Source organism: Ammospiza nelsoni, chromosome 9, assembly GCF_027579445.1.
Source record: "Ammospiza nelsoni isolate bAmmNel1 chromosome 9, bAmmNel1.pri, whole genome shotgun sequence".
Classification (NCBI taxonomy): domain Eukaryota; kingdom Metazoa; phylum Chordata; class Aves; order Passeriformes; family Passerellidae; genus Ammospiza; species Ammospiza nelsoni.
In genome coordinates this window covers 31135277-31147035 of record NC_080641.1, presented here as the reverse complement: position 1 = coordinate 31147035, position 11759 = coordinate 31135277, and the positions used below count along the sequence as shown (strand labels likewise).

General features: G+C 45.4%; 1 protein-coding gene across 3 annotated transcripts in view; it reads left to right on the top strand.

The window, feature by feature from the left end:
• The first annotated feature begins 2115 nt into the window (after positions 1-2115).
• LRP8 (LDL receptor related protein 8) overlaps positions 2116-11759 on the top strand; it is a 169892-nt gene continuing 160248 nt past the window's right edge. For all 3 annotated transcript variants that reach the window (XM_059477982.1, XM_059477980.1, XM_059477979.1), the window contains exons 1-2: positions 2116-2200; positions 3052-3171. In XM_059477982.1, the coding sequence (XP_059333965.1) occupies positions 2131-2200; positions 3052-3171 (190 nt within the window). In that variant the 5' untranslated portion in view covers positions 2116-2130. The remainder of the gene's footprint in view (positions 2201-3051; positions 3172-11759) is intronic.

The window sequence follows — 11759 nt, the reverse complement described above, 5'->3', positions numbered from 1 at the left end:
AAATCCAGGGTGCACGGGGTCAGTTATTCATCCTGACACTGAAGAGACTTCTTTGGTATATAAGCTGCAGTTAGCATGAGAAATATATGGATTCAAGGGACCAATCATTGAAATATTTAAATATGGAAACCAAGTGTGGGTTCTGCGTTAAGAAAAAAAATGAGCTATAATTTGTAAAATAGATGAAAGGAATGGTATGGATGACAAACAACAGACATCTGGCTGATGGAGCTCTTTAGAAAGGACATTTCACTGTTTTGATGTACCCCCTTGCTGTGTTAGTGGGTGTCTGATCTGTGATTTGTTGTTTAATGTGCAGTGGTGTGTGATCAACTGGAAGCAATAAACCACAAAGGTAAATTAAAAGGTAAATTAACAGTCTTAACTACTGGAACATGATGGATGAAATTATATTTCGTTTCTCTTTCATACCAAATGGCTTCCTTTGCCCAATCTACTTCTTCCATAGCACCTCCAGTTTCCTTCTTGCCTCTGCAATTCCTCAGAGACACATATGTCCACAAGATGGTACTAGGCTACCAGTAGCCCCTACAATGGCTGGTCAGTGAAGGCTCTTGAAATTGCCGCTGCTCAGATGTCACCAGAAAAGTTCACTCAAAAAAATCTCATTGGTGTTGTTTCCTATGAGAGGCATTAAGGCCAAAACACCTGTTTAATTGTTTTTTAAAATGAAACAAAATTCCATCAGGAATCAGAGCAGATCATTGCTGTGACTGATGCTCTGCACATTCACACCTGTTTAGTCTCAGATAGCTTCATTATTGCCTTTGGATCCACTGCCAATGTCAACTAATAAACTAACTTACAAAAGAGAAGAATGAGGCCATGAATTACAGTAGCTTTATAAATCTGTGTTTTGACACATTCAAAAAAGAGAAATTTGACCTAATGTATTATAAATACCTCATTTGCTTTAAGCAATTATTGTAATCTATCACATTGATGCAGCCAACACAAATATGCGCTACATTTCTCATGCTAAAAATTGTTCAAACAGGCTTGAATAAATTGTTAATACTCTATAAGCTGCTAGTGGAATAGCTCAATGATTAGCTCTTCTCTTCACATGATTCAAAGGCATTAGTGGCACTGCTGACTAATGACTTGCAAAATTTTGTTAAAGACACAGGTACATTTTTAAATGGCAGCCCAGTTCTTAAGTCAATGGCATTTCAGGCTTTGAAACTGCAAAGCTTTGTTACATTGGTTTATGTAAAATTAGTGTTTGATTAAATTTTTTTAAAATGACACTCCACATATAATCATGTTAATTCTAGATTCAAGTTATTCTTGAAAAATATCTTCTCATAATACGATTACTGGAATACTGTTAATCCTGACTGTATGAAGGAGGCTGCGATGTTAATTAAAGACGGTGAACTGCTTTCTCATCAGCACCACAAATGGAGTGATAAATAAGGCCCCTGATAGCTTGGAAACCATTTGTTATTACTGATCAGACCGCATGTGCTTAGGCAGTAGAAAGGGTAAGCAGTCCCTACGAGGTGAGGTGCCCACCTTTAGTATACTTGGTACTTGTTTCACTAATTTTAATACAATTAAGTGGAGATGACCACATCAGTATAGTCATAATGAAAGCCCTCAGTGGGAGATCTGAAGTAATGAGGAGAGCACATAATTTGTGACTCGAGGCCCTTTAAAGGAGCCCGCGTGTTTAATTGGCTTAATAAAATTAAGATCATGAATGAGGCTGCCATTGTACCAGGGCCACCGAGGGAGGCTCAGGACCTGAAGGCCTGACCCAGTCAGACCCAGCAGGGCCCAGGCCCGCCTATCCCAGCGAGAGCTCCAGGGTGACCAGCCCGGCCTGGGAGCGCACGGCCGTGCCATCTGCGGGGCTTCCTTTCTGTGGCCGCGGGAGTGTCCCGCAGGTGTCCCTCCGGGCTCCTCCGGGAGGCGGGATGCCGGCCGCGCTCTCCGGGGCCGAGCCGAGCGGGGCCCGCCCAGCGGGGCGCGTCACGGCGGCGGCGCGGCGGGGCGGGGGCGGCGCCGGCCGCAGTCGGCACGGGGCGGGCAGCGAGCGGCGCGCCGGCTGCGCGCACCCCGCACACGGCGCGCTGCCACCGAGGGAGGGAGGGAGCGAGCACCATGTGCCGGCCAGCGCTCGCCCGGCTGCTGCTCCTCCAGCTGCTGCTGCTCAAGCTGCATCTCGGCAAAGGTGAGTCCGGCGCGGTGCGGCCGCTCTCCCTCCGCGCCGGGGTCCCCCGGCCTCAGCGCTGCCGGGGAGGAGGCGAGCGTCCTGCCGGCACGGGATGTGCGGCCGCGGATGCCCGCTCGCTCCGGTGCCCTGCGCGGGGTTTGGGACCTGCGGAGGGCCGGGCACGCTCGGGGTTGCGACCTGCGAGGGCCGGGCAAGCTCTTCAGGCGGGCGAATGGAGCCCGAGAGCTGGTGACAGGAGCTGCCACCTTTAATCCTTTTCAGAGGGGATTTGTGCCTCATCAGAGCAGCGCGGCACCGAGTCTGTAAAGCAGATTTGCTCCGTTCTCCCCCCGCCCTCAACTTTAGTTGGGTCAGGTTCCTTTTCCCGGGACGGCGCCCGTGCCTTTTCCGCCCCGCGTCCCCAGGTGTCGGTGCGTTTTGCCCCGGCAACGGATGCGCAGGAGGTCCCAGCATCACTGCGCTTTATAATTTTTCTTTGTCTGTTGTGTTTCGGGTTTAACCATATTCTATACCCAGGCTCCTTTTCCCTCCGCCTTTAAAACAATGTGGGGAAGCACGGGAATGGCCCCTTTTATCCCTGCACAAAGCAGCTTCGGGATCGCCGCCGTGCTCCCGCGGAGGCGCGTCTCCCCCAGCCCCGCACCGAGCCGCTGTGCCCCGGCGAGCCCGGCCCCAGCTCCGCACCGAGCCGCTGTGCCCCGGCGAGCCCAGCCGCAGCCCCCACTCGGCCGGTGGTTTCTCCCGGCGCCTTGCCCGGGCTGTCCGCGGCCAGGCGGCCCCGGGATGCCCCCGCCGCCCGGCCGTGGGAGCGCGCCCCGCTGACCCAGGCGCGGCCCCGTGTCTCGCAGGCGCCGTCAAGGAGTGCGAGGAGAACCAGTTCCAGTGCCGGAACGAGCGGTGCATCCCCGCCATCTGGAAATGCGACGAGGACGACGACTGCTCGGATAACAGTGACGAGGCGGATTGCCGTGAGTATCCGTGCCCCGCACGGGGCGGGGGTGCCGGGCAGGGCGCGCTTCCCAGCTGCGCTGCGCCTCTTTTTTATGAATGAATGAATGAAGTCGCGCCGTCCCCGGCCGCGGCGCCGATTGGCTGCCGGCAGCAGCAGATCCGTGACGCGGCGCCGCGGGGCAGCGGCTCCTCGCTGCCGGCTCGCCCGGCCCGGCCCGGCCGGGATGCCCGGAGCGGTGTTCGGTAGCGCGGGTCCGGCGGCTGCCGTCACCGGGCAGCTCCCTGCCCTCCCTCTGCCCGTCCCCTCGCCTCCAGCAGCGCCTCTGCTCAGAGCGCCTCAAGGAGCACACAGTTTGTGTTCTCGGGGCAGTTGGGAGAGATGTCAAAGCCCGGAAGAGCCCGTGCTTAGGGCGAGTGACAGGTGCTCATGTGAAATGTTGCTTACTAATAATCATCCTACAAGATGTGCGGTGGGTGTGGATCTTGTGTTTAAATATGTTTGCAGTCAGGGTGACAAGGCAGATGAGCAAGTAGCACTGCTTGGTTTGGCAGTGTCAGCCATGCAACACTAATTCCTTCATAGTGTAAGGGAAAAGAGAGCAAGATCTATACTTCCAATCCTGAAAAAATGGCACTCGTTCCTTCTCCTGTGGTGTGGCCCTGGTGTGTATCAGTGGAAACCCATAAACTCTGGGTACTTTGTAGGGTTGTGCTGTTATAACTTGGCTGTTATTTAGGTTACAGCTTCTGATACCTGGGAGAACTTGTCTCAGCCATGGAGTGTAAGAAGCATCTGTAAAAGAAATTACAGAGCCTAAATCTTGAAGAGAAGTGTCTTTAATTTGGGATTTAAAATTGCAAATATTGTAGCAAGTACGACATCTCTTAAATTATCTCTGTAGAATAATAGGCACTGAATGTGCATTCAGTGAGCGAACTCTTCAAAGCTCATAGACCCAGTGAATGCATCACAAAAAGAAAGGTCACTGAGTATGTGATTTTCCTGCTAACATCTTCCCATGTAAGTCTGTCAGGTGATATTTGGAGTGAAGTCTGAGTAGATCAGTTTAAGGACAGCAGGGATGCCCAAACTCTTAAATTATAACAAGATGTTCCCTGTGATCACCCCATAACATTTCTTTCTGGTTGCTGTCTTTATTCAGAGGACTTGATTGACTTTATATATGATATTTTTTATGATCTGGGGAGTAGGCAGCATTAATTGAGACATAGAAATGGCTCTTACAGGAATTATAATGGCACTATTTTGAGGCAACTTAGGTGTGGAATGTTTCAAATTGGCAAAAGAGTCGGGGAAGCTGGGAGTGACTGAGAACTACCGTGGACTCCTGTGCAGCCATAACTGGGAAAGTTTTCTCAGAAGTGTCTGTTTCCCAAGACAGACAGTAATCTGTGGAAGCACTGAGAATCTCTGAGCAGGTGTATAATGGTGTTCTTGAAGCCTTCCATTTAAAACCTCTGTGCACTGTGGTACAAAGGCTTGCTGAGCTCAGGTGACCTGTGGGCAGTGCTTTTGGAGCTGCTTTTCGGAGGTTGGGATCGTGGCTAGAGGAGCATCTTGAATGGATTCTGGACCCTGCACTCAACACAGAAGAGTAGGTTTGTGTCCTGAGCTCTTGCCCTGAGTGAGTGAGGGGCTCAGTATCTGGGCTGCTTTTTTATTTTCTCCTTATAAGCAACCCTCTGAACATTGTCTCAGAAGAGAGAGTGTAGAACAACATGCTGCTGAACATCAGCTCAGCGTGGACTGTGCTATGTTATAATGCTTATTGCATCTGATTTAGGTTTATTTCAGAGGGGTTTTACAGTTGCTGGGTTTGGGGGTGGTAAAAATATGTTCTTCACTTTAATCTGAATTTGGCATTTATTATTGATTGGGAATTGGACTACAGAAATTGCTCACGGACTGTTTATTTAGTTCATAAATAGAGAGATTTTGCAGTTGCTTCTTCAAGCAGGCTGAAAGACAAAAATTACATTTGTCATGCACATTTTTCTCACTTAAATTGTTCTGAACACTGCTTTGTTTTGAAAGTGCATACTGTTTTTCAGCATATGGAATGTTTGGAGTTCTACTCACTGGGTGAAAAAATACATTCCATGTTTTCGCTTCTAGATACCGCCTCTGTTATCACTGCTGTAATAAACAGAAATTTATTTTAAAACTATTTTATGAACATATGCAATAGAAGAAACTATTTTGGAAAACTCAGCATGCCAGAGTGGTGATGGAGAGGGAAATGAATATGCAGGTAGCCTGCTGGCAGTGAGTGCTGATAAGGACCCTGATAACCTCTGTAATTACTTGATGATTCCTTCTCCCAGAGCTAATAATGTATTTGTAATAGCTCATTGCTGTTTGTGTATATTCTCCCCTTTTAAAGAGACAGGATGGTCTTTATGTTGTGCAGAATTGGTTTGTGAAACCAATTCCTTGTGGCAGACAGTGTGATACTCTTAGTTACAAAATTTTCGAGTGTATCTTCAATAGTTGGAAAGAGTTGATTTTTTTTTTTTTTGGCAGGACTCTGTGGGCTTCCTACGAGAAACCATCTTTGTGCAAGACTGAATTTTAATTTGTTTGTTGTTATCTGTGTCCCCTTTGTGTTGTGTCCTGTGTCTGTCCCTGTTTCCCCCATCCTCCGAGCCCCCATGATTTGCTGGCATCATGTTTTGGATTCTAAGGAGAATATTTCAGTAATCAAAGTGAATTGCGTCCTTGGCATTTGATTTCAACTGAGTAATCCTTTTCTGTCGGGGCTGGGAGTTCAACTTATATACCCTAGGACTGATGTGTGAGTTAATACAACAGACATGGACCTGAAGGCAGCACTGGTTTTTTGGTGTATTAAGTTTATCCAGGACTGGGTTTCTGGGTTAGCAAAAGAACGGTAGCCAAGGAGGCTGTCAGGAGGGAGGAGATGGTGCTCATTGTGTGTAGGCACATGACTTGTGAAGTGTTAACAAGAGAAAAGGAGGAGACACTAATTTGTGTGCATTGTAGAAATATATAAAAATAAATCAGTAAACAGATTGCCTAAATATGAAGATGCTGTTTTGCTGTCATGTTTTCAGAAATTTATACCATTTTGAGGAAAGGAAGATAAAAAGGGAGTAGATATGTTCCTTAAAATGTATCTTTGGAAAGGAAGCTAAACTACAGAGAGATAACCAGTGGAAGTTACATTGTTTGGATTGCTGGGGAAATAATGTTTTAAACTTTGGAATTAGAAATCTTGGGTACCTACTGCAGAGTTTAAACCTGTCCTAAAACTATTTGTTCTGCTCTACGCAAAAGGATTTGCTTGAGCTCAGTCCAGTCTGTGTAGGCCTGGAAAAACAAAATCCTGGTCACAACTTACAGCTTTCAATGCCACAATCTGCACTAAACATGGTCCATACAATGAGGACAGGGCCCCAGGGCAATTCTGAACATGATTTCTGTAGATGCATTTTCGTCCTTCCCTGTGATACATTTTCCTCTTTGGAAATACTGAAAAGACACTTACAAGCTGTTTCACACAATGCGTGCAGATGACAGTCATTGGGACATTTTTTGTAATGGTACAGCAGCAACTTTATAAAACATCAAAGCTACTTTTATAGTGGGAAAAATGTCCCTTTTCTGAGGCACAGTGTTTTAGCAAAAGCATTCTTTGCTGAGATACTCAAAATGTGGGATACTTTTTTCTGTGTCTCCCTCAGGATGGGTGGAGGCTGCAAAGCCAGGTCAGATTAGGGATGTGTGTGCTGTGTGTCCAGGGTGCTGTGATCATCACCCAGAGGGGAAAATACTAGAGCTCTGTTCTGAAGGGGGAGTGGCTCTTGGAGGCTTTTCCCCAGCTTTACAAGTTTATTCCTGCTTGCCATTGTAGCCAGCAGAAAACAAGGAAGACCTTGCAAACAGCTGCCAGACGCAATGTATTTGACGCAAAATAGGAACTCTTACTTTGATAGGTGTTTGATTTTATTTTTATGATGTATGATTTTATTTTTATGAAGTATGATTTATTTTAACCCAGACCTGAGTGTGGGTGAAAGAGACTGGAGGATCTCTGCTCAAATGTTTCACTGTTGAATAAACACTAAATGTGGCAAAGAGTATAGTTGCAAAAAGCAATGAGTAGCTTAACCAGTTTCCTAAAATGAAACACAAGCTGCAGGATCATTTCAGCTTTGTAATACCTGCCTGCAGGGGGACACAGCCAAATGCAGAATTACTATTTCTTGTTTAAAGCTCCATTTTCCACCTTTGCACTGGTATCCTTTCTGTGATGTTGCTTGCTGGTGAGGACTGCTCATGGGGATATTTTATAGGCAGGGTTGAGGCTGCCTCAGGTGTGAGATGCAGTCTGAAGGGAGTTACTGTTTCAAAAACTGTTCCCATGTGTACAGAATGCAAAGTAAACATGTGGCCTCAGCAAACCTCCCCTACCTCAGCCCTTGCCTGCCTTGTGGCTGCAGGAGGTGGCTGTGTAGCTGAGACACATTTCCTTTGCAATTGAGGAAGGAGGAGTCCTGTGCTCACACTGGCTTTGTACAGAGAATTTGACTCCTGCTGCCTGTGTGGAAGCCCAGGAGGCAGCCTCATGGTCTCTGTGCTTGTCAGTTTAGGTTTCACTAAAGCTGGAATTTGGGAGTAAAAACATATCAAAAAGCCCATTTGAAAACTAAATTCTGGATCCGGTGCAGAGTTAAGTGTGGTCTGGGTGGCTTTGAAGTGCAGGAGTGTAATGGTGTGCCAGGCTTGCAGCTTTTGGGGCGTGACCAAGTGACACAGTAGGCACTCACAATGCCACATGTATTCTATAACTTTTTTTCCTCTGTTATGCATTGCTCCAATTTCTCTTTCTGTTTCATATTGAGCCAGTGTCCTGTATGCTGAGTGATTGCTGCCTGCCACCCTGGAGATCCTGTGCATGTCACCACGTGGAGTTTTAGGGTTCCCTGGCTTACGCATGGTCATATGCACTTGATTGTGTCAGTGACATTTTACCTGTGTTGTGTGGCCAGCTTGCATACTTATCCCAAAACTGGAAGCACTTGGAGGACTGGTGTTGAGAGGCAGGACTTGTTTGCTTTTCTGTGTGGCTGCTGCCTGCTTGTCCTGGTCTGTACTGGATTCATGTCCAGCTTAGGCCCAAAACCAGTTTACTGACTTCTTGTGCTCCACAGTGAATGCCTTTATTCATTTATCTTCATTTTTCATTATATTCTTGTTATCTGCTCTGAAAAAACTAACTTGTATGTTTTTGGTGTCTGGATTATCTTCCCTGTTAGTGCAACCTGCTCAGCAACGTTTATGTAGAAAATGAAGTTTTAAGCACATGCCATCCTCCTTTTCCCTATATCCTGGGACATTTTCTTGAGCAAGTTATTTATGCAGTTTTATTTATTAAGCAGTCTAAATGCAGACTGCTTTCCAGAAGGTGATGATTTTCTATCACTCCTGCTCATGGTCTGGGAAAGAAAGAGAGGACTGAGATGGGACCACTGAAAAGGCAGAAGAGAGAGCTGGGAGAGCCACTGGGGACATGATGGTTACTGGGGGAAGTGAACTTGGTTTTATGCAGTGCTGCTGTTTTATGCAGTGTATCTAGTTGCTCTAGATACAGTTACAGGAATGAGCTGTGGGCTGAAAAGCTTTCCTGAGGTCAAGGAGAAAGGGAAGAGTGAATGTAATGATTAAGTTCAACAAGGAAATTATGAAAGTGCCGTTGAAACCAACATGACTTGGTTTGTTTATCAGAGAGCTCAGAGCTGGCATTTCAGAGGATAGAAGCATATTCTACATTTTGAGCCAAGGTAGGTTAATTTAATCCAAAGCATTTTAAAGTATAAAGAAGCTGTGGCTGCCCCATCCCTGGCAGTGTTCAAGGCCAGGCTGGCTGGGGCTCTGAGCAACCTGGGTTTGGAACTAATGGTCTTCAGAGTCCCTTCCAACCCAAACCATTCTGTGATTCTATGAAAAGTCAATGCAGACCAGTTCTCTTATGTCTGCAGTGTTCTAGACCCAGCCTTAGCACAGGTTAGAGATGTAATTTCTGACTGATTGATGTTAAGAGTGGAAGATACTTAGGATAATTTAATATTAATCAGAAAATGTTCCAAAGTTTATTCAAACTGCAATTATGAGACCAGAGAAACCAAGTGTAATGTGTTGGTGAACACATTTATTTGATACACCTACACTAAGAGATTGCCAGTGCTAGAAATAATAAGTTTTTGTGACTCCGTTGTCCACCTAAAGGACATTAAACACTCTGTTACACCTGAAAATGTCTAACCATTATTGATTCCCTCAGCAGACTCCCAGCTTTTGTTTCTGCTGGCCTTTTCAATACCATCAGCTTTTTGAATTCACTGACAAATCTACCATGTCTTTGGTGTGCCTCAGAGACTGATGTTGTGTTAGGGATGCATTTGTGGTAGGATTGATTTGGTGTGAAGTTCTCCTGATCCTTTTACTGGTGTCCTTTTCTTTTGTACAGCTTTTCCATTTTCCTGCAGCTTTTCCCTGGTAATTTCAATGTTCCCAAAGCATGCTGTTGCTCACATCTGCTTTTCTGTGCCTGCCTTATAAAATGCTGTAACATGTCAGTTGTTCTTTCATTTTTTCCTTTGCCCAGGAAAAGAAATCAGTAAGTTGAGTTTGGTGATGGAGATGAAGATGTGGGTTGCTGTTTGTTGTCTTGTGCAGTAGCTGGTCCTTGGCAGAAAGGACCCTGCCTGCTCTGCTCCCAGGCTGACAGCTGCTTCCATCCAAAGGGGAATCCTCACTATTTCATGGTGCATGTGAGGGAAGTGTTGGAAAAGCTGAGTGTAGTTTTTCTTACTCTCTATTTTCCATTAAAATTATCAATATGTAGATACCCAGGGAGGGGAGGGTAAAAGGCCCTGTGATAAAATTAATGCAGATTTTGTACTCTGTGAGAAATTCTGTCTGAAATGCAAGTGATAAAATCCTGATTAGACTTTAGAAGTTACAATACTGTAAGCTAGTTGAAAAATAAAACTAAACCCTTGCACGCTGAAATATTTTCAAAAGCCAGATTTTAACGTGCAAGAAGCCAAAAAATTTTTAAAGGAGAGTTGTGAGCTCTGTCACTGATGGTCCCTCAGGTCGAGACATCCTGTTTCTTGCCATAGTAATGATGCCCTGGTAGACAGTGCTTCTGTTCCTGGCAAGGCCCATGACTTTCCTTCCCCGAGCTGTGGCAGATCTGGCAGCCCTGTGCCTTTCTCCTCATGAAGAGGTGAATAAATGGTGATAGAGCTCCTCTGCTCCAGAGTGACTCTGCTGTACAAGAGTCAGCAGCCAAGCCAAGAACAGAAATGAGGCCTCCTGCCTGCCAGTCCAGTGCTCAACACACACAGCTGCTCCTTGCAGAGGTACCTGTTGGACAGGTGGAAGGGTTTCAGTTTTTCCTCCAGGTTTCCTGCTTTTATTCAGCCTAAGCTAAGGCCTGGCAGTCACTCACTCACACTTAATGCCAAGAGCAAGTGTTAGGACCTGGGAGAGAACAGGATTTATAGCTGGCTTGGAGCAAGGCTTACAAGCCTTTGGGCTGCAGCCATGCAAAGTGAGTTTTATTGCCAGATTTTTTTCTTAGATGTTCTGTTTCTGATACTTCAATATTATTTAATGCATTATTAATATTTATTAAATGCTTGAGAGCATGTGTGGCACTGTACCAGGACCAGAGCAGTGAGGGACTCAGTTTCCATGGCAGCAGGAGCACAGTCCTGTACTTGCAGAACCAGAAGGGCTCTTTTTGGCAACTGCTCTGTGCTGTTGTGATTACTTTTTAAAGATAGATATATTATTTAACATTGAATTTGTTAATGCTGCAGAATCTTGTCCATCCTGAGTGAGAATTTTGCCTGCTGTAAGTTTCTTTATCTTTTTCTTGAGTTCTAGCTTTGTTTCTGTATCTTCTGTGGGTGTCATTTCTTTTACTTGCAAAATAGTGAAAGGAGTGAAAGTTTGCATTGAAAATTCATAGTAATAGGTGGAAGTTTTATCTTGATTTTGGTTAAATTTGAAATGTTACATTGTTGAAGACTTCTTTTCCTTTACATGTAGCATATAGCATAGATTTATCAATTAAAATAATTGTTGAAGAAACTGGTGTGTACAGCTGACAGTAAACTGTTTACTATGTCCCTCATTTAGATAACTGCTCCAGTTCCAGGTTTTAACTTTGTATTTAATTTAACTGGCCTTGTTTTATACTTTTTTTCATGCTGCCTTCCTTGATATGTAATGTGTAGTGTAATGTACACTGAGGTGATACTTTGCTTCAAGGGGTGAATTAAACTTTTTCTTTGATCCCAAGTCTTTGTCATGCTGTGCATTACCCAGTTGAGGTTTTCTGTCTTTCTTTCCATGTATGAAGTTAATGGGATTAATTCCTTTGATGACTTTTTTTCTGTTTTTGTTGATCTAGGTGAGTGAGGTTGTAGGCATCCTTCCAAATGTGTTGCATGAGTCTGCTATGATAGATACCAGCTGCTTGGCTTGCTGGTTGAGCAGTGATTGTATATCAGTAAACATGCTGGATTTACTGGATGTGCTCCATCC